This window comes from Myotis nattereri (genome assembly GCF_964212035.1).
Source record: "Myotis nattereri genome assembly, chromosome: 2".
Classification (NCBI taxonomy): domain Eukaryota; kingdom Metazoa; phylum Chordata; class Mammalia; order Chiroptera; family Vespertilionidae; genus Myotis; species Myotis nattereri.
The window spans coordinates 26,822,307-26,845,972 of record NC_138076.1 but is presented as its reverse complement, the minus strand read 5'-3'; the positions used below and the strand labels follow the sequence as shown (position 1 = coordinate 26,845,972).

The following is a 23,666-nucleotide window of genomic DNA, read 5'->3' as shown; positions in this document are numbered from 1 at the left end:
CATTTGGGTGCTGTGTATACGTGCCAGCTGGATGTCAGTTCCATGGCGTGACTTGGTCTCTATGGTAGGTATGTTAGATCGCTCTGGAGACTTGTTCCTTGTGGTAGCTACATAGCCACATCTTCAAAGAGGGGGTAAAAATCAGGATGGAGCCCGTCACCGAGACTATCAGGAAGAGCCACAGGAAGATGCGGTCCAGCACTTGCGCTACGAATTTCCAGTCTTGTACTACCTGCGAAAGAGACAAAAAGATAGCTTCCATTTAGGAGGCGGGGCAACCATTCCGGATTTGTTCCACGGCACTTAGAGAGGGTAATATTCCGATTTGCAGTTTTCAAAACACACCTAACACATCGCCTGTACGATAGGCTTGGATTCTTCCCGGTCACTTCCCTAATGGTGCCCAAGCCAAACGGCCTGTGAACACTGTCACCAACATTGGAGACGTACAATAGAAACACAGAATTGTTGATGCATTTGTAAGCATTGCTGATTAAAACGGGGGGAAACCCACTTTTTTTTTACACAAATAAAAAGCCAATATCTCTCAGTGTGATGCTTCCTGATATTACATATGAAACGAACCACAAATTTATAAATTAAGAATTTTCGTGGCTCAACGTCACAAGCCTATCTTTCTTCAACCCCACATGTGGGCTTGGCTGCTACAGCTCCAGAAGGATGGACACTGCCAAGGGGGAGACCTGGCCAGGAGATGGCAGGGATTCATGAGGGAGAGAGGAGACCAAGGCCCTTTGGAGGAAGGGAAGTCGGGAGGGATGGGCAACAAGCTGTTAAGGGCAAGGTCAGAGCAGGAATAAGCAGCGAGGCTGGAGGACAGGCCAGTTATCATCTTTAAAGGGGAAAAATGCCCTATTTCTACTACATGAGGATTATGTCCTATGTCTCAAGTCATAGATCTGAGTCCAGGACTGTTTTGAGCCTGAAATTCACAACCTCGACACACATTTTTTGTTCAAATCTGTAGGCTAAATAACTACACTCTTTTCTCTCACCAAAATATTGGTTGTATCCCTCTTTTATTTTTTTCTTTATTGATTAAGGTATTACATATGTGTCCTTATCCCCCCATCGCTCCCACACACCCCCACTCATGCCCTCACCCCCACCCTGGTGTCTGTGTCCATTGGTTAGGCTTATATGCATGCATACAAGTGCTTTGGTTGACCTCTCCCCCTTACTCCCACCCTCCCCTTATCTTCCCTCTGATGTTTGATGATCTGATTGATGCTTCTCTGTCTCTGGATCTGTTTTTGTTCATCAGTTTATGTTGTTCATTATATTCCACAAATGAGTGAGATCATGGTAACACTCTATTTTTCATATTAGTTTAAAAATCTAACACTTTCTGTTCCTTTACTTCCAAATACTATGGATAGAAATATCCATCATCCCATAAAAAAAATGAGAAATTACCAGAGACCAGAATAGCCTATTTAAAATGTAGAATTGAATTATTTTAAATAGAATTAAGCCTAATCATAAGGACTAGCGCTTAACCCAGACTTGCTTCACTCTTTCATATTCTGTTTTTGTGAACTCCTTAAAAATCCATGCCCAAATCCATAATTTGTGTCAGGGTTTGTTTTAAATTTTGTACATGTAAAGCAGATAGCTAATAATGCCACATTTTAAACAACGACAGCAATTTTGTTGTAAATCGAAGCGAGAACATTCATTCTGGCGCAGCTCAGTGGCAGGCAGCATTATTCTGAACACTGTCGACTCACCTGGCTGATAAAATGCTCCTTCTTCACGTGCCTGGAGATGTATCTAATGGAGTCAGCAGCCTTTTCCAAGAAAGCAACCAGAACCTTCTCTCCGTCCCCCATCTGCTTCTGTTTCTTTTTTCCTAGGACTTTACCTTTCACTACCCGTTTACTCTCCTCTTTCTCTGGGGAAGAGTAGCGATCCACGTGGTGCTTCATGCAAAGTAATTTAGGAAGTCTTTGCAGAAAGAGCCTCTTAACCCAGGGGGCCATGGGGTGGTGAGTGGACGAAGATCTGTGGTGAACATTAATGACGAACACGGTGACAATAATCGACAGGGTGACGAAAATCATGATGAACAACAGGTACTCTCCAATGAGAGGGATGACCTTGGAGGAGGAAGGGATTATTTCCTCAATCACGAGAAGGAAAACTGTCAGGGAAACCAGGACAGAGGTGGACAAGGAAAGTTTTTCCCCTTCGTCAGAAGGTAAATAGAACACCAGAACCGTCAGAAAAGAGAGTCCTAGACAGGGGATTATCAAGAAGAGGGTGTAGAACAGAGGCAGGCGACGCAGGACGAAGGAATAGGTGATGAACGGGTACGAGTACAGACCGTCTCTCCTGTGTCCCTTCATCCCTTTGGCATTTAGTATTTCCCATTCTCCATTATCGAAGAAGTCTTTCCTGTCGACATTTTCGTTCATCAAAACGAGGTCGACCATGGTACCATCGTAAGTCCAGGACCCAAACTTCATGGAGCAGTTCTGCCGGTCAAATGGGAAAAACGTGACGTCCATGGTGCACGAGCTTTTGTAACTGGCAGGAGGGGTCCAGGTGACGGTTCCATTCGATTTCACGATGGCTTTGGTCATGAGGGAGCCTTCGAAACGCCCATCAGCACTGTGGCAAAAGTAGTTTCACTTTAATGGTAAGCTGGCTCTTATTCGTTTGGTGTGTGTGTGTGTGTGTGTGTGTGTGTGTGTGTGTGTGTGTGTGTGTTGTTTTTTTGCCCACCACTGGACTATTTGTGTTTTATTACTTTCCTACTATAGGGTCAAACAATAACTCAAAAAGAAACAGTTCCCTCGTTACTTGAAGTTGTGCATTTCTCTTCATTATTTTACCAACATCAGGCTTTTCTATTTCTGGTCCTAACCTGCCCAGTGTCCCTTTCTTCTCTGATACTTACTTTTCAAAGAGAACTATGTCAGGGAGCCAGAGAGATTCTGATGGGACTTTAATGGAATGAATTCCGCCGTATTCGTCAGGATTCCAGCGTAATTTGTGGTCTGTCCATTCCTGCATACAATTAGCACACTGTAATTTTATTCTGAACAGTCAGTGCTTTTCACTTTGGAATCTTCAAGTTTATGTTAATTTACTAGCCCAGTGTTTTACTTACATAGTGCATTACTAGGTCTTATGACCCTATCTGTGGCAGTTGGAAAGATAGGGCTTGAGCCAGCCTGTCTCTGGTCTTGCCCAGGCCCACACACCCATCCTACCTGGGATTTCCAAAATTGCTACATCTACCTCTCAATGAAGAAGCTCAGCAACAAACAACACAGATTCATGATCCATTTTTTTTCCAACCTATTTTCTCTTATGAAACAAAAAGCAATGATAGATCTAACTCAGTTTCTTCTAGGAGACTTGGTCCAGTGATATTTTAATCTCACGGTAAAGGGTACAAATAATTTTGAATGTCACTCAAGAGTCCTGAACAAACATCCCCCCGGTATGTTCCTATGAAACATCCAGGATCTGCTGACTACTCTTGATGACATTACAACTTTTATCCAAGGAAAAAATATTTTCCAAGAATATTTTTTCTTAAGTTTTAATCTGAACTTATCTTATGAGCACCCAATTACAGTTTCAAATTATACTCCTAATAGTGTTAGCCTCCAATGCTTACATATTTGTTCTCATCATAGAATGAAATTATAGCATGTTTTACAGGGGCTGATGGACCCAGATTAACAAGCGTGACCATTAATTGATCTGATTATGAAGGTTAAGCGGATGACATATGGATGACCCAATTACAGTAGAAATGGACTTCCTTAAAAAGATTTTGGATCCAGAATCTTATGAAATCTGACCTGAAAATTAAATTCTTCTATTCTACTGTCCCTCATGTGGACAGTTGAGTAATGATGTAGGATAATGCTAAACGACATTTCAGAACGCTAGAAGGGTATGCCCAGTGCAAGGCTTCCTGGAGCCCAGTGATGTCAGCTTCGTCATTAAAAAAATGGGGAGTCAGCAGATGGATGACTTGACTGGATGGTAAAATATTACAATAAGCAGGATGCCTGAAAAGGATAGAACTACACACTCTAGATGAGATATTTTCTATTTTAGACAGTGTTTGTGAGGCTCAATCCTTGAAAAACAAATTTTTTAAAATATGAGTCTTTAAAAAGCTACATGCCCCCTAGCTGATTTGGCTCAGTGGATAGAGTGTCAACCTATGGACTGAAGGGTCCCAGGTTTGATTCCAGTCAAGGGCACATGCCTGGGTTGCCTGCTGGATCCCCAGTAGGGGGCGTGCAGCAGGCAGCCAATCAATGATTCTCATCATTGATGTTTCTATCTCTCCCTCTTCTTTCCTCTCTGAAATCAATAAAAAATATATTTAAAAAAATTTAAAAATTCTACACTCTAAGGGATAAAAATTGCATGACAATTTATGGAAAAACCATGCCCATGAAAACTGACAGTTTAAAAGGCCAAACTAATAAAGTATTTACCATGTTTACTTGGTATTCACAGGCTTATTTTTCCCCCTTTCCTCTGTCCATTTTGAAAAGCAAATATAATTTCATTCCCATGAATAATTTGTTTCTTGCTGAGGAGACTTTTACCATCAGCAGCAGGTCTGAATCTCAGCAATGTTGAGGGAAACACAGAGTCGCATTTTCTGTCTGTCTCACTTTTACCTCACTTATGTTTTCAAAATTTATTTACAATAAAACTCACCTTTTTTGTGTATAGTTCTATATGCAAACAGTTGTATAATCACTAACACCATCAGGATACCAGAACAACTCTGTTGCCCAATAAATTTCCCATTTGTAATCAACCCCTCCCACATCCCCAGCCCCTGGCATGCTGGTCTATTTTCTGATCCTATAATTTTGCATTTTCTAGAATGCCATATCAATGGAATCATGCAGTAGGTAGCCTTATGATCCTGATTTTTTACTTATCACATGGATTTTGGATTCTTCTATGTTGTATTAATTTGTTCATTTTTATTAGTGAAGTCTCCCATTGTATGAATATACCACAATTTTTAAAATTTTTAATATTGTAAAAGATATTTTTTGTTGAAAGTATTACATATGCTCCCTTTCACCCCCACTGACCTCTTCTAGCCCACCTCCACCCCTGCCCTAGGCCTTCATCACCCCATTGTCAGTGTCCACGGGTTATGCATATATGCATACAAATTTTTTGGTTGCTCTCTTCCCACCCACCCACCCATCCACCCACCCCTGCCTTCCTTCTGAGATTGGACAGTCTATTTCATGCTTCTATGTCTCTGGATCTATTCTGTTCATTAGATTCCACATATGAGTGAGATAATATGATTCTTGTCTTTCTCTGACTGGCTTATTTTGCTTAGCATAATACTCTGAATATACTACAAGTTATTTATCCATTCTCCAGGTAAAATATTTGTATTCTTTCCAGTTTTTAATGACCATAAATAAAGCCACTGGCTTTCTGTCACCTGCACCTAAAACGTTCTCGGCTGATCCTGGGGAGAATCCCAGTGGACCCTGAGCAGGCAGCATGCTGCAAGCACACAGGCAGTGAGCCCCACAGCAGACAGACACGTTCTCAGACAGACTGACTGGAGTTGAGCCCTTGCATTCTAGCTCAGTCTTGGAAAACAATGTTAGTGAGCACAGCTAATGAGCCCAACTCCACAGTTCCTCCCTTTGGACCAAAAGATTTTTGGAAATGAAATCATCTGCTTCTTGGATCCAGCTTTCTCTCCACTCCAGGCACAGCCGGTATTCACCTATGCCCAGCTCTGCCCTGCACAGGGGGAAGGTGCACGGCTGATATGCTGGGGCCCCTGCCTTGGAGCAAACACCGGCTCTACCAGCTGTCCTAAGAGAACTGGGCCAAGACCCAGGGCGAGGGATTTTTCAGCCAGAAAGTTTTGCCCTGCTTACTGGCCCTAGAACCACGTTATGAACAGCTGTGGCCAGAGTTCACAGAGAGGTAGTGGTATATTATGGGGCTCACAGTTTGGGGGGAATTAACGCATTCCACAAGCGTGCCAGGCTTGTGTGTGCGGAACACACACCACCACCGTGTACTCCGGCCTGGTGCTACCTCAGAAAGTAAACAAGTAAGCTAACGAGACAACTGATGACCACACCTGGGGTCCTTGCTATGAAGGGGAAGGGGGTGCAGTTGTGGGCAGGGAAGGGACTTCTGAGGAGTTGACCCTCCAGCTGAGACCTGAAGGGTAAGAAGGAGCAGTGGGCGGTGGGTGCAGAGATCTGCCGTAGATGGAGCCGTGTGAGGGATGCGTTGGGAGCCCTGAGGAGGATGTAAAGAGATCTGTAGTGGATTCAGGCTGCGTTCCTGAGCAGTGAAGACAACGGGCTAGCTGACTTTGGTGACGGCTGCTTACTTGGGTGCACCCAGGAGAGAAAGGGCACTGAAGCCCTGGGCTCCCCATGTGGATTGTCCTTTATTAGTTGCAGGTGGAGAGAGTCACCCCTCACAAGCTCGGTGTCCTTCTGTAGCCAGACCTGGGGAATCGGACGCTGTCCCTGACATGCCCATCAGAGGGCCTCACCGAATTTCTACCGCGATGTGAGTCCACTGCCACGCTGGCCGAGCCCCGTGCCCCCAATGACCACGTCGTGTTAGACTCGCAGGGTCAGGATGAGGCTCCAGAGCCCAAATCCTCTATCTTGTCCTCTAAGGAGCTGTGAGGTTTTCTGGGCAGGTGCCTGTTCTCTCCGGAATCTCTAGGAGCATCTGGAGGTTAACTTCCTGCCTCTTCCCTTCTTAAAGTAAGAGATTACAAATAATATCCTGTGTCTGTGGAGCACGTTCTAGCCATGACTCTCAGAGCCCTTGACAAATATCAGCTCCACTTCCCACGGCTCCCAGTGGAGGGCTGTGTTATTGCAGGAAACAGGAGAGTAGGGGGCATGTCGGGGCCAAATAACAAAGTTAATCTACCACTAAGAAAAAATGGAAAAATACTCTAAGTCTAGGTTTCCTAACTTGGAAAAGTACAATTTCAAATCCCTGTCATGAATATCCCCTTAAAGTTGGTCTTTCCTTACATGTATTACCTGAAATATCACTCATAAATGTCTACCTGTTACCACAATTCAGAATGAAATTTCATTGAAACCTAAATCATAAGAGTTTGTTTTTACCATAAATAAATTCTTCAAATTATTCTCAGTTTAATAGTAAGACAACTAGATAGTCAGGGACAAATATTCCTTGCTGTTGCTGTGATTTGCAGCCTGAATAGGACATCCCTGGGTAGTTCAGTTATCTCAAGATCAGATGAGATTTTCTTAAAACCAAATTAATGTTGACTCATTTTAATCTTAAATACAGCAACATGCCATATCATATATGTCTCATATTCCCATTACATCCATGAATTGTCTTTGCCAACAGATGGGATTTGTCATTAAGGATGAGAAAACCCTCCACCCACCCACCCCAGCCTCCCGCCCCGCAGCTGTCAGCCTGCTCTCTATCTATGAGTCTGTCTCTATTTTGCTTGTTAGTTCGTTTTGTTCATTAGATTCCACATATGAGTGAAAGCAAAGAAGAAAAAAAAAAGGAGAAAAAACTCATGGACATAGACAACAGTGTGGGGATTGCCAGTGGATGGAGGTGGGGTGGGAGGGGAGGGGAGGAAAAGGAAGGTTTAGGGAGGATAAATGGTAATGGCCGGAGAGTTGAGTTGGGTGGTGAACACACAATACAGCATACAGATGATGTGTTGTAGAATTGTGCACCCCAAACCCATATAATTTTGTTAACTAGTGTCACCCCAACAAATTAAATAAAAAGCAAAAAAGAAAGGATGAGAAAGCCTACAAAGGTGGCACAAGGAAATGATATTTACTGAGTCCCCGCTACATGCCAGATAATGTGTGTATCACATTCACACACAGGATCTCATGTAACCTCCCAAGGACTCTGTGAGCTAGGCATTGCTTCCATTTTATAGATGAAGAGATTGAGGGTCAGAGAGGTGAAATAAGTTGCCCAGGTTTATATCGCCGGCCTTTTGACACCTAAATTTCTGCTTGATTATTCTTCAGGGTCCACTTGAATCAGAAGACCAAACTGGCCTATTTTGCTAAGATCAGGGCGAGGCTGTAGAACAGGCAGGAAAATAAGATGGTGAGTAAGTAAAGGTCTGAGATGAATTCAGGGACTTGGAAGTGCCACTGCAGGTTGTACAAGGTAATCAGGCTTTGAGGAGATCGCTCAGACATTTAGAGCGCGGCGATCCCTTCTACAGCAGATTTGTATCTTTCTCCTCAAAGACCAGCCCCAGGGATCTATCCAAAGAAACCTTCCTTATGTTTGCTGAACTTTTTGTTGACCTAAAACAGGAATCAGTTGTTGGAGGAACAACACTAGTTTAAGATGTCGGCCTTGGCAGACATTCAGGCAGCTCTCTTTTCCTCGGACCCTCCTGGGGAGAGGAGAGGAAACTGCTCTCAGCTACAGCGGAGCCAGCTCACTCAGAATCATATTGTCTTATTGGTGTTTACCCCACAGCCTAGTCCAGTGCCTTGCCCAGTGCCCAGCACAGAGCAGGTGCTCAGTAAGTGCTTGTTGAGTGAGTAAATTTGACATCCGTCGTCATTGTGATTATTCAAATAACACCATCTCGGCAAAGGGTCGGACCCTTGGGTCATAATGAAAGGTTGGTTTCATCTCCATTACGCTTAAGGTGCTTGCGATGCAGTTTTTTTTTTTTTTTTTTTGCCCTGAACATGACAAAACAGAATCTGAATGGCTAGGGCATTACGTGCCTTCTCACACAGTTTCAGTGAATCAATGTTAATAATCTATTTATAATTTGCAGGGTTTTGACTTCTCTCTGGAAGCACGAAGGAGGAAGACAAATGAATTTGCAAAATAAAATCAATAAAGTGAAGTAAAAATAGCTCCACATAAAGGACTTTCTCAGGCTGTCTCTAAATTTGTGCTTGAGAGGAAAGAAGAGGAATGTCTAAATATAACCAAGAACTGTGGAAATAGAGGCTAACACAGAAGAATAGGGTAAAAAAAAACAATAAAAACCACAACAGCACAAAAAACAGGTATCTCAGTTGTGTATGCTACCATGGAACATACTCTTGTTCCAATTACATCGCATTTTATCCTCTCCATAGATATAAATTAGAGAGTAATTTTAGTAGAGTTATACAGGGAAAGGATTTCTGAGAGGAGTGTGAGAGCTTTGGGAAGTCTTGTTACTGGGAATGCTATTCAGGTGATTCACAACTTCTTCACCTTTTTGGCTTACATAACTATCGATTCTGTAAGACCCAGTTTAAATATCTCCTCCCCTTGGAAGCTCTCCCTGTCTAATTTTCACAGTTCCTTATGTGTACTTTCTTTATAGTGTTGATCATATTACAGTAGTTGGTTTTGTTTTTTTTTTAACACAATTAAAACTGTCTTCTCTCCTTAAAGGCAGGGCTGTTTTATTCTTTGTGTGTCCAAGATCTACAGAGTATCTGGCACTTAGTAGGCTCTCAATAAACCCTGTGCAATGAATGAAAGATGCTATGAATCCTTACTTCATTCTCTCCTGTCTTTCTAGACCAAGTCCATGAGATGTCCTAGAGATTGAGGAATCCATGCCTTTGAAGACAGGGTTAGAAACTAGCCTTTACAGAGATAGATAGCACTGTGAGAACTATCCCAGCTCTTTCCCATCTGAGGAAGGGAGTGATTTCTCTATACTAGTGTAAGCCAGACTTCACTTAGCAGTGTGGAAATTGGACACTTCAATTCACCAACCCCCAGTTTTCTCATCTGCAAAGTGGGAATCCTAAAAGAAATTAATTTATAAGGTGGCTGTGAGAGTTAACTGAGTTCTTTCTCATGAAACACCTAGCTTGGTGCCTAAGCACTTAGCACGCAATAGTAAATATTAGGTATTATTGTTATTAGCTGCTCTGAAACTGAGATCCATGTAAAACACCAGTGATAGCTTTTCTTTTTACATCCATTTTATTGTTTTCATTGTCCATTTTTTGGTACCCTTCATCTTTCTTTTACCTTTACAAATATTAAAAAAAAAAAAATTTTAAACCCCATAAAGTGACATCACGGCCGAGTTCAAATGCCTCCTATTCCATGCAGCCTCCCCTGCCTGCCACTCATGCCATAGAATTCATCCTTTTTTGCTCCCGTATTGTTTGTGCCATAAGATAGTACTTACTAATACCTGTGTGACATTTCACTCCTAATCCAGTTTGTGTGAGTGGAGCAGTTTTGATCATTTTCTTTGCAATTCTATGAAATGTGCGGTTGTTTTGCTATTTCGACTCCTCCTATGATTTAGAAACAGATCTTGATGTTTATAGGGCAAAGGCTGGGTGTGGCAGAGAAGGCCCAAACCAGGGAAACCCAGGTTCCAGCCAGATGAGCTCTTAGATTCTATCTCTGAAAATGGGGACAAGGATACCTGCTTTGCTAATCAAGAGTGGCCGAGAACGCATATGAGATAAGAGATAAGACAACCTTTGCACATTAAATGCAACCCACGTCTCTGGAGCGGGCCCAAAGTCAGCAGGCTGGCTTTTCCAAGTGTCAGATGGCCCCCCTCCTACAGATCCCTCTTGCTCCGTTTTGTTGGAGGTTTTAGATTTTGATTCTGTCCTGACCTGGAGGCATTCTCCAGGTCCCTGATTCCGGTGGCCTAACTGCTGGGAGTCATTTCCAAAGCTTCAGTGAAGGCCCAAGAGCCCATGGCTTCTTCCCTTCACATCTAACCTTGTTCTTTGGCTGATGTTTTCTTGCTTTCAAAACCTCAAGAAAGTATAAGGCACCTACTATCTCAATTTCACAGGACAAGGGTCCCTGGACCAGTGTTTTATGTGGCAGATCAGTAAGAGCTTAACCGTGAGGAGCAGTTGGAGAAGGAGGAGTGTGTGAAGCAGTAAATTTGTTTGTTGTTTTTCTTCCTCAGCCTATTTACAGAGAAGTTTTTCTTCTCTCCCCTGCCAGTTCAAATACAGGACTTCCTTTTGATTTTTATTAACTCAAAATACCTCCAAGTTCCACAGCCTCTGAAGTGGGATAAGTCTCTGAAGATAGAGGTAAGTACATAGGACAATACGGATTATTTAGATTGTGTTTTTATACCTACATTCTCAGCTTATTATTTTCTCCTGAAGATCTTCATCTGCAAGTAAAATAAAATGCAGATCTATTTCATAGGCTGCTAACATAGCTGCCAATGAAAGAATCAGAGAAACTGAAAGCAGTAACTATGCTCTCACTCTGATCAAAGTTTTTGGGTAGAAGCAACTTGATGACCCTAAATGAAGCTTGTGGGTTCCCCTCACAGTTCCCTTTATCCATTGTTCCTTATGAACTATTAGTAGAGAGATCTAAACAATGTCCACTAAGCCGGAATAAATAACTAACTTATTTCAATATAAAGAAATCAACAGTATTATGTTTGCATGTTAAAACTGAGCGAGATATTTAAGATAGCACCACCAAGAAGATTTTAAATCTGTGGGAGATTAAGTGATATCTGAACATTCATTAAAAAACGAGCTGTAACCGGTTTGGCTCAGTGGATAGAGTGTCGGCCTGTGGACTGAAAGGTCCCAGGTTCGATTCCGGTCAAGGGCATGTGCCTTGGTTGCGGGCACGTACCCAGTGGGAGGTGTGCAAGAGGCAGCTGATCAATGTTTCTCTCTCATCGATGTTTCTGACTCTCTATCTCTCTCCCTTCTTCTCTGTGAAAAATCAATAAGATATATTTAAAAAAACAAAACAAAAAAACGAGTAATTGCTAACGAGTAATTGCTTAACAAAAACAAAAAATAAGCAATTAAACCAGCCTTCTCGCCTCCTCAAGGAAGTGCCAATATTTTCTTCTTTCAGATAACACGCGCAACATCCGGTTTTGAAAGGTAATGATTTCCTGACAACTGGAGACCGAGCTCCTGGGGACAGATGCTTCTGTTTTAGGAAACAGGCCACAGTTGAGCTAAAGCAATCACCGAGGCAGAGCGCTGAAGACCAGTGATGGCGAACCTATGACACGCGTGTCAGAAGTGACACATGAACTCATTTTTTTGGTTGACTTTTCTTTGTTAAATGGCATTAAATATATAAAATAAATATCAAAAATGTAAATCTTTGTTTTACTATGGTTGCAAATATCAAAAAATTTCTATATGTGACACGGCACCAGAGTTAAGTTAGGATTTTTCAAAATGCTGACACGCTGAGCTCAAAAGGTTCGCCATCACTGCTGAAGACCATTCGAACGCATTTTCAGTTACATCAGAAAAACATATTCATCGTTTTGTTTGAGGTGTCACTTTATTCTGAAATTCATGGTGGACTCCTCCTGTCATTCCCTGCTTTTTCTCTGTAGGGAGCAACAAGACTCCTGGGGAAAGGTTTTTCCCACGGAGGACCGATGGAGTGAGGGGGAACTTAACATCATCAGTTTTCTCATCCAAGTCCAGTGCCTTAAATGGGGGAAAGTTGCACCCTGGAGCCTTTACCCCCTTTTCTCCAAGTAGCCCAGGGACCAGTGCCCAGGCCTCATGATCAGTCACCCTCCCACCGCACGCCCAGTGGACAGTCCAACAGAAGGAACAGCAACAGAAGAAGGCACCCCTGTGAGTGCCCAAGACCTGCTTTCTGACTCTTGCAAAAGAAAATTAAAAAATAATAGAATCACCCTGGCTGGGTGCCTCAGTTGGTTGGAGATTCATCCCATACACCAAAAGGTTGCGGGTTCAATCCCCAGTTGGGGTGTCATACGGAAGGCACCCACCGATGTCCCCCCCTTCCCCCTTCCCTCTTTCTAAAAAATCAACAAAAACATATTTAATAAAATAAATTTAAGAAAGATTTTTTAAAAAAGAAACCCACCTGCTCCCAAATATCTCCCTAAAGAACCCAATATGCCCTTTAAAATAATTATTTTTCAAATAGGAGCCTTTCTAAAGAATGGAGATAATCAGGTTGGCAAGTACAGTTCTTGAGTTAACATTTACCTGTTTGAGCCACACATTTGTTGTCATCAGCTGGTTCTTTTCATCCTAAGAAAATGACAAATAAAAAGATGTAAATTCAATTTAAGTGAAGTGCATTTTGGATTTTTTTTTTTTGTCAGAATGAACTCTCTGAATTTTACCTTTGAGGTGTTCAAAATGTAAAGAATTCTCAACTTAAGAATTTAAATGCATGAGACCCTAAAATATTATGCATATTTTGCTTAAAATGAAAAAAAAATAATTAAAGCAAGTAGCGGTTCATTGTGGTGGTATTTGTATGTAATTGCATAACCCAGGAAGCACTTTCGGGATGCCAAGTAGAATTAAATATTAGCTAAATTGGAGTGGGCTGTGCACGATTTTCTAGAAGGACTCCTGGGCGTTGAGTCAGCTGGGGTGGGTGAGTGTGTGGTAGGTGGGGGCTTGGGTAACGTGGGAGGATTACTCTGGGACTCTGGGGACCACAGCAGGATGATTTTGCAGGATTTGGGTTGTTACAGTTCGCCGATTTTCCAGGAACGCAATCATGGCAGAAGTATGAGCTCAGCAAGAAAATTAGCAAAGAATCCTAAAGTGTGGGTGAGGTCAGGGAAAGGTGCGGGCGCCTGAGGGGCCCCAGGAGGGTGGTGGGGTTGCCCAGGCACTGGCTCTGGCTGTCATCATCTATCTGTCCTCACTCCTTGCAGTTGCCCCTGCCAGCCCTCCCTCAGCTGAGAGGACTCTGGATTAGCCTGGGTTCAGCTCTCCTACTCTCCTGCCTCCCCTCCTCACCCCGGGTGCCCACAGCAAACCCATCAGCTGCAGTGCCCATCCATCCTCGCAACCATATCCACCCCCTCCAGCAAAAAGGCCCCGCACTAACAGTGTCGCAGTGAAAATGCACCCTGTGACACTCCTCATTCTTTCCTCGGGTCATTTCACTGGCTTCTTGGGGCAGATTTTCTCTCCCAGTAAGTTATTTTTAAAATCGAAATGGCAGCCATGGGGAAAGAAAGCAAAATAAAATCTCAGACTCACAAAGAGGTTAAGGAATGCATGTTCTTTTTGGGTTCATGTCAAGGATTACTCACCACATCTACAAGTTGAGATATTTTCAGTCCAAAGTGTACTTTTATGGTGTCATTAGAGTTTAATACAGGGCGAACCCACTTCTGATAACCTTGGAATAAATGTCTGAGGAGGGCGTCTTCAGTTTCGGCTATTGAACGGAACTCTGCGGCTGCTGCAAGAATCATAAGGGAACCTGAATTAATGGGAGAGGCATACCGGTTGTTTTCGCATGCCATGGCTGAACCTTCCCATACAGGGTGTCCCCGAAAAATGTATACACGCATTAAATAATTATAAAGGCGGTGTTTATTAAAATACCTTTCATTTTCAAAATTGAGCTATCAGCTGTTAAAGTGTGTCCACATTTTTGGGGGACACCTTGTATTCCTACACGGCCTAATTCAGCAAAGACAGTTTTGAGGGCAGCAGGGTTCTCTTTAACCATTCTCCACACCCACGACACACAGCTAAAAGTTGACTGTAAACTTTACCCAGAACTTGACTCTCACGGGGTCTTCACATCATGAGGTCAACACCTTGACCCCAAAAGATCATCTATAGTCATCCCCTTACTCTCTACCTCACAATTCACCTCCTTACAGACATGGGCTCTGTCCATGTGCTATTGTTTATCACTGCCCATTGGGCCCCTTCATACATCTTATCACAATTTGTCGTTTACAATATTTGTCATTATTCATCTTCCCCTTGAGCTCCATGATGGCGGGCACAATATCCGTTTTATTTGATGATGCTTATCCAGCACCTAGAACAGTGCCTGGCCCATAGCAGGTGCTCATTTTATATCCATTTAATGAGTGGACCGATGAAGGGAGTGTGTCAGGACCACTTTCCAGCCCTCCAGCACATATCCACTCAACCCCGCCTCGTGCCCTGCATGGTTTTCTCACTTCTTCCTGAGAACGTCTTCCTTCATGAAGACCTCCCCTGGTCCACAACCAGGGTCAGCGGCTCTTCTCTGCCCCTAAAGGTGGGAGAACCTGAGAAACTCCCTAATTTCAAGTTTTAACCCTCCAGTTGCAGAAATGGCTTAGGAATGCAGTCTAGAGATATGTTTTGTCTCTTCTCAGTGTTATCCTATCAAGTTTAAAACAAGGAAGCTCTTTGTTGTTGCTTTAAGTATAGCCCCCTCTTCATATATTCAGCAACCTATTAATATCCTACAGCAATTCATCCTGCACGGTATGTTTTACCATGGAAAACCTTTTTTCCCACTGAGAGATACACATTATGAGAAATGATCACATGCAAGACACCCCCCCTCCCCAGTTTACCAGATCAAAACCCCAGAGTTCTTAGTAGGAAGAAAAGCACAATCGTATGCATTCCCCATATGTGCATTCCCTTCAGCTTATTAAGGGAGTAGAAATTCGAAATGCATCCTTGCGGCTCCTTGGAGTGAACAAGGGTATGGATAGGACAGGCTCTGTGACTGCTTCCACTCTTTTCTCCTTTGCTTTAGAAAGTGTATTAAAATGCAAATGAGTGACAGAGAGAGATAAAACCTTACATTTGTGCTTATTTATTTAAACTTGGATGCTTCAATACTCTCAGCAAGCGAGGCTGGGCGGCTGCCAGGGCAGCACTCTGTAAAGGCCCTAGAACCTTCCTGGAAACGGGACGGGAGGGAGGAAATTGAAATTCCCCGAAGCCTTCGAGGAGAGAGGTGTTCATTGTTCAGGCTGAACCTCCAGAATTTCCCTACCCCACGTCCTGTCTAACTTCCTTCAGAATGCATCGCAACAATGATTGCGTCCCACCGTCTCCACTGGGGATCACCACCCTGATCCCGAACTCCATCATCTCTCTCTCTTTGATTCCAGTTCCGCTTCCTAACGTCTCCCACTCTTGTTCCTTTCCCAGTCCATTTCCTGCCCCGCAGCTAGAGACATTGCTTCAAAGCTGAAAAGCATGTCAGGTCCCTGCTCCAACCCACCAAGGGGCTTCTCATCAAATTGAGGAAAAACATCCCAAGTTGTTACCATGGTCTCCCAGGCCCTCTGTGGCTGCTACCCTCTCCCCTCTGCCTACAACCCCCCTGCCTTCTAGTGCCTCAGGCCCATCTGCTCTTTCCAGAACAGGCCAGTGTGGTTCCACTCTGGGAAGGTCTTGCCCCACACTCATTCCTTCACTTTTCCCCTTTGCTCAAATGCCTTCTCCTTAAGGAGGTCATTCTAGGCTACAGGACCTAAAAATCTCTCCCCACTTTCTATCCCTTTATGGAAATTTCTCTTATGTCAGAGGCTTGATCATATTATATGTTTATTTGTTTATTGTCTGTCTGCCCCACTAGGAAATGCCAGCTCCAGGGCTGTCTCCCCAGCTCCTAGGGCACTGCCTGGCACACAGTGGCAGCCGAGCTAACAAACATTGAATGACAACGCAGTTATCTGCTTGGCTTTTGTTTGCCAAGCAGTTTTTGGAGGGTTTGGGCCAGAGGTGAATTGCTAGGGAGAAGAGCGAGGCATGGGGGCCACAGCTGTTCCCCTTTCTGTGGCTTCCCCTGCGCAGGCAGCCCCTCCTTCAAGGGGGAGAATGTTTTTTGTGGCAGACACTGTTAGTTCTCTGCCCAACAGTCATTTGCCCTTTCTTCCTTACTACCCGATGCTACTTTATTCAGGATTGCATGGTGCCCAGTTAGAACGTTCCCCTCTCAGGCTCCCTTACAGCTAGGAATGGCCGTATGACACCTGTGGCCAAGTAAGAAACAAACAGAAGCCACTGAGTGAGGTTCACTCAAGGGGATGGACTCAATCCAACCTGCACCTTTTCACCTTTCATCTTTTACCCTCTGCCCTTTCTTCTTCCTTTCTGGAACTGGGACACGATGTCTAGAGAATTAGCCACCCAATATGCAAGTGGGCCTGATGAAAGCTGCACATACAAGAGGGCAGAACGGAAAAGCCTGACGCAGCCTGGGTCCCTGATGGCATGGCAGGATTGCCCCAGCAGCCCTGGACTGCCTGCCTCCAAATTTCATGGTGTGTGAGAAAAGCTAAGCTGCTGGGGCCGCTGTCACGTGCATCTGAGAGCAGTTCCACCTTCTGAGAGTGACAGAGTACTGACCTTCCCCGAGAGCCCTCGTGACCAACCTCAGCCCGATGAGTAAATATTACATAAGACAGCATCTCACAACAGATGGAGACACTCCAGGGAGCTGAGACACTGAGTAATGTCTGAACCAAGACACACTCATGCGTATACACACACACACACACACACACACACACACACACACACACACACACTTCTTAGCTTGGACCACCCTGAGCCATTATAATTTGGGACATGAAAGAGATCTCTCTCCTGGCAGGAGAATTTTACTCTTGTTTTGAAGGGAGGTGGGGTTGCATGTTGGGTTGGGGTTTCTAAAATTAGGATCTTGACATTCCTGGCATTGGTCACCCCCGAAGCCATACCCTCCTTGAGGATAGGTGGGTCCAAAGGGAGATGAGCAGGTCTGCTCCTTCAGGGACCTGTATATGCTTTGATCCATGTGTCCAGTGTCAGAGGGTGAGTGGCTGTCTGAATCAAGGGAGGGAAAGCACAAATCTGTACTGGCTGCTATGGGCTGAATGTTTGTGTCCCTTCAACTTCACGTTGAAGTCATGTTATATCCAATGGGACTGTATGTGGAGATAGGGCCTATCAGGAGGTCATTAAGGAGAAGTGAGGTAATCAGGGTGGGACCTCACTTCTCCTCAGGATTGATGTCCTCATAAGAAGAGGAGGGAAGACCAGGGATCTCCCTTCACACAAGCACTGAGGAGTAGCCACGTGAGGACACAGCCAGAAGGCAGCTGTTTACAAGCCAGAAAGAGAGTTCTCACCGGAAACTGAATTCCTGGCACCTTGATCATGGGTTCCTAACCTCCAGGACTGTGAGAATAAATTGTTAAGCCACCAGTCTGTAGTAGAGTATTTTGATATGGCAGCCCAAGCTGACTCCTACAGTCTGTATTGACCAAAATAGACCCGACAGGCCAAAGGTGTCATGCTTTTGCCTAATATCTTCAAGCTTCCTGAACTCTCTGAAAATAAAAGCTGGAGCCATTGATGTTATTGGAGCAGGTATAGAGCACAGCCCTGGAAATGTTTCTGGTTTGTCTGCTTTGTAGACTAGAACATTATGAGGAAGAAAAAGTGCTTCCACCATTGATTTTTTTTTTGAGGCCAGGGCCTCAGTAAATATTGTATGACGTTTAGTGAATGAACGAACGAATGAATGAATGAATGCACAAAAGGCCTAATCGCGCTTTCTGTGCACAGGGGAAGGAGGCTGAGGGATCCCAGCGCTAAAGGATACAGAATCACAGATGTGCTCAGGACTACCAGGACAGGTGTTGCCTGTGTTAAGGAATAAATGCATTCCGGAAAAGCTGTGTGTAAACAACATTTTTGCCAATGAATATAGTTTAAATTAATTAGGCAAGGCCAATATCTAATCTAATAAAAGAGACACATGCAAATTGACGGTACCTTCACTATGCTCAAGCCACACCCACCAGCCAATCAGAGTGACTATATGCAAATTAACCCAACCAAGATGGCAGCCGGCAGCCACAGACCTGGAGCAAGCAGGAGGCTTGGTAGCCCTGGCTATGGAGGAAGCCAAGCTTCCCGCCTGCCCTGGCCGGCTGTGGCCTCTGCTAAAGGCAACAAAGTTTCAATTATAGAAGATAAATAAATCCCAGATACCTGCCTCCAGCCAGCCTCCACAGGGAGCTTGGGTGGCTGGGGGCTGTGGCCAACCTGCAAACAGCCATCAGCCCCTCACCCAGACTGGCCAGGCACCCCAGCAGAACCCCCACCCTGATGGCTGCCAGCACAGCAGTGATGGCGGGAGCTTCTCCTGCCTCCTCAGCAGCACTAAGGATGTCAGACTGCAGCTTAGGCCTGGTCCCCGCTGGCAAGTGGACATCCCCCAAGGGCTCCTGGGCTGCTAGAGGGATGTCTGACTGCCAGCTTAGGCCTGATCCCCCAGGGAGCAGGCCTAAGCCAGTAGGTGGACATCTCCCGAGGGGTCCCAGACTGTGAGAGGGCACAGGCTGGGCTGAGGGACCCCCTCCCCTCCGAGTGCACAAATTTTTGTGCACCAGGCCTCTAGTAATAAGATAAATGGACAAAATCAAGAAGCTTCTCTTAGAAGGTGACACTGCTTCCCCCCCCCCCCCGCCACTGCCCCCCACCAAGTCAGCTTCCTGACCGGGAGGATGGGAGAGCATTTATATTCATAACTACTTCAGCATTAATTAAAGAAGAAGGAAAAGTGAACTGATAATGAAGCAAAGACAACAGAACTGGGAAGGACCTCCAAGAAGATCTAAGCCCTCATTTTACAGGTGAAGGTTTGGGGGTACCCAGAGGGGGAGTGACTTGCCCAGGGTCACCCCGTTCAGTTAATAAGTGGTGGGTGTGGCTCCTGATTCCCAAGTCCACAGTCTTTCCACCAGCCTATGAGACTCTGAAGATTGAGGAGGCAAAAGACGTTCCCGCCACTATGGGCTCCTTACTGTCACATAAAAACTGTTCCAACAATTCACCTCTATGAACAGATGCTAATTGTTACGCTATTTTTGTTGCTGTGTTGTTGTTAGCATTGTATTTTCCAAAAACACTTTAGTGTTGTTTAAAGCAACCTGTTGCCGGGAGGAATGATGTTCTAAAACCAGGTCACAGTTCATCTTCGTTTGGTCTTAGGGAGACGCTTAACTCTGGTGACTGTGATCCTCCTCGAATCTGCTGGTGCACCGTCAGACTGCTTTCCCCGGGACCTCTAGAACGGGCACCTCGCTCTATGATCACTCTTCTTGGAGGTGGTCCTCCAAGAAGACTTAACCATGGTCCTCCCACATTTCCTTGCTTTGAGTTCTGCTTTGCATGCTCATCCCTCTTCCCCCAACACACACACTTAGACTAGCGCACATCTTCAGAGGATGTGTGCTGCCTGTTTGCCTGTTAAAGCCTTTCACCAACTCTTTTGGTAAAAAGGCGTTTGGTTTCTCCCTTAACCCCAGTCCCTCCTTTTTCTCTTCTCCTCTCCCTCGCCCTCGCCCTCGCCCTTGCCCTGCTTAGTCTTGTCTCATTTTCCCTTGGGACTAGACAAGCAGGGGCTGGGAGAGGCAGCACCAGAGAGAGAGCACATGCAGGGGACTGGGACAGGCAGGGATGGGAGCCCTTGTGTATTTCCTCCAAGGGGAGCCCGGGCTGGGAAAGCGCTCCAGGAGGGAGCGCTGCTCTTGGCTCAGGATGCTGAGCCGGTGGCCAAACCTGTCACTCATTAGAATGAGAATCCAACAAATATTTACTTAACACTGAGAGGCCTGCACTCAGATCTGGAGACATGAGTTCTGGTCCTGACTCCAAGCCGCAGGATCTTAAGCAAAGCATTTAACCTCGCCCAATAAAAATGCAGAGCTGGAGATCGGTAAGGGCCCTACATACACTCACACGCCCCTGCTTCTAGGATCTCTGCGTTCACGAAACAGCCACACAAGGTAACCTATTAATGCCAGATGTTTGCTGCCCCAAAGCAATGAAAGAGAGCCGAAGTTGAAGATGCACCATTGATTAGAGGACAGACCTTCACCCCTGGCGGCCACTTACGGAAGCAGAGCAGGCGTCCAGGTAAAGGTGCCTAAAGCTATCAAGGGACTGGACAGGAGGCACCCCCGTGAGGAGGTGAGAGCTCTCTCCGCCCCAGCAAGTGGAATCGGAATCGGAAGAGATTCATTTGGATGAGGCACCCAGCAGCAGCTTGAGGCAGAGGACTGTTTCTTCGGAAGCTACAGCGTGACCTTGTGCTCTCTTTATGTCTCTTGATCTCCTTTCCCCTCCTTCCTCCCGGCTCTCAGACCTGCTGCTCCCTCCTCACCCTCATATCCATACTTCAGCAACATCCTGACAAACTCACTCCCACCAACGTATGAATAACTGATAAGACTCGATAGATGAAACTTCCCGTGATTACTTACGGTTTTATTGAAGACAGCACTTCATTGTTTATTCTCAGCTGGGAGAGTAAGGAAATAATTGAAGAATTTCAAACTTCAGCAAGTATGTTTGAGAGACGTGCTTTTTTTTTTTTTGTTTTGACACCTTTTGGTATATTTTGGCTTTGCTTTCCATGATCATCACCTTGTCCCCCAAAAAGGCATACCACAAACACAGTAGCCCTTTCTGTTAACACATAGAGCTAGCCTGCAGAGTGAAAGCCAATATACGTATTTAATGGATTCTTGCTAGCAGGAGAGGCTATTAGAATGGTTGTGTTTTATTCCCTCTTGCATCCCACATGCTAAAACCATTCCTAGGATACAGGAGATCCTCAGTAAATATTTATTGAATGAATAAACCCACGTCATCAGGTGGTAAGAGTGTTGGGGAGATAAATAAGATACAGTCCCTATTTCTGGGAGCAGACACAAACACACAGAGCATGATTTAGCAATATAAGGAATGTCACGTGGCCATGCACGATTATCCTTTTCACCGAAGCCAGAGACATAAAAAGGAGGGGTTCCTCCTTGTAATTTGTGTGACCAAAAGAAATGGTTTCTTTACAATGAGTAGTAAAGGACTTAAGGAAAGGTGTACAGGTCTAAATATAGAAATAGACTCCAGTGGATCTAGAAATATTCACAAATATGAGAGTTCCTAGGGTTATTACATAGATTTATTATAGATCTATGATCGATGTATACAGCTCAGTATACACTCTCAAACGCCTGCAGCCTACACAATGGGGATGAGGGCCAGGTTTTCCTCCAAATCAGATTTTTTATGGAACTGTCACTGTGCAGGGAGGAGGATGCATGGGTGAACCAAGAGGGTTTGTGCTCACTGCCCTTGCTAACCAGTGAGATGATTTCCCTGGAGAAAAAATGATAAGAATCAATCTTTTCATAGTAAATAGAATAGTAAGTTAAGGCAAAAACCCATTAGAAGCATGCACACTAATTAGATGCTAACACACACCGAAGTTGATTACTATTTTTGTGATTGGCAAATTGCATTTCGGGCTTTGCAGAGACCAAATGTAGTGATACTGGAGAGTGGGTTTCATGCTCTCTGCACTTGGAAGTCACTCTGTTTCTGAGTCCCAGCAGGAGGAAAGGCTACGGTGTTGAAGATATGATAGTGTCCAGGTGTGTGTGTGCCTCGTGGGCCTATGCCTTTTACATCAAGGATTTATTTCGGGGTTTAGGCAAATCTATGTCAGAACCTCTGGTTCTCCATCTGAAAATTGCAATAATCAAACGTGGCAAAAATACTAGTGACAAATAAATACAAATTGCTAAGGGAATGAATGACACTGTTTCCTCACCATCTGGCTCCTGGCTCTCACTGGTTTCTGGTGCAGTGGAAGGGTTTTCTGCTCCTAAGTTACATACAAAGTGAAATGATTTCAAAACCCAGAACACCGGCAGGTGCAATGACCACTTTCTCCTAAAGTTTTCAGTTTTCTGCTTCTTTCCCTTTTCCTTTCCTCTCTCTTCCTCTCTCCTTTTATTTTCCCTCTTTATTAAAAATGTCTCAATTTTCAGGTGGACAATAGTCACAAAAGGCTCACACATATTCCCAGACATTTGATATACATCTTTGATTGTGATGTACAAACATACTAAATATGCCCATATACACAAAATTATTAAAATATTTATATAAGTCTACAAGATAGATTGGACAAAAGTATCTATACACAGATATGATGATTATTAGTAGGCAGGATATAAAAATGTCAATCCAATACATTCCTGTGCCAAGTATTTTAACAATTCTCTGAGTGACATTCAGTGCATCTGGTAATATTTCCCCTGCTTTTATGTCTTCCTACCAAGTTCATAATGATTCAAAGGAATAGCATGATAAATGACCAAAGCATAAACATTATGAGATTCCTGGGTATGATTTCTTTAGCAATCTACAGATTTTATAGAATTATTCATCGAAGCCACATCCTAACGGTTACCCTACAGGTACCTATACATGACACTTTGTAATTCTAACATTCTCAGCACCATGGTTCCACCGTCCTAGCTTGAATAACTCCTCAGTGATAAAGTTTTCATTCAGTTTAACCGGAGCTTAAGCTTACCTGAGGGAGTGACACCCAGGACGACGAGCACCAGGATGCAACCTGCCGGCGTCATGATGTCATGTTAGAAGGAAAATTTCTTCCTTTTCAATCACACAGCGTTTCCACCGGGAGAGGGGTGTTGGAAGGGGCGGGCAGTGGTTCCGAGCCTGACCCAAGGGGAGCGCAGACACCTGAAGTGGGAGACAGCAGCCTCTATCCATCTCACATCAGGGTAACGTTCCTGAAGCACACTTCATTGATTTCCCGTCAGCTGTCAGGTCCTGCGAGGCTACAACGGATCTCTGGGTCCTAACTCCTGACTTATTAATTTACTCTCCTGCAAAGAGACGCAGGGCAGTGGAGGAAGGATGGGGCGAGACCACTTCCGAAGAGTCTGCTGGAGATCTGTGTAAAGGAGAAACGCTGCATTTGATAACCTGTGTCCTGGGAGCTGGTGAAAAGTTTCTCCTATGTGCTTATTCCCCTGTTGTCTCGGA

General features: G+C 44.4%; 1 protein-coding gene across 1 annotated transcript; it reads right to left on the bottom strand.

Annotated features, from left to right (window-relative positions):
• Nucleotides 1-73: 73 nt before the first annotated feature.
• Nucleotides 74-23,242, bottom strand: CHRNB3 (cholinergic receptor nicotinic beta 3 subunit; the record flags this gene model as incomplete). The annotated part of the gene is made up of 6 exons (XM_081085200.1): nt 74-232; nt 1,752-2,634; nt 2,924-3,033; nt 13,020-13,064; nt 14,090-14,241; nt 23,188-23,242. The coding sequence occupies 6 exons, from the start codon at nt 23,240-23,242 to the stop codon at nt 74-76; spliced, it is 1,404 nt and encodes a 467-aa protein (XP_080941326.1).
• Nucleotides 23,243-23,666: the final 424 nt, after the last annotated feature.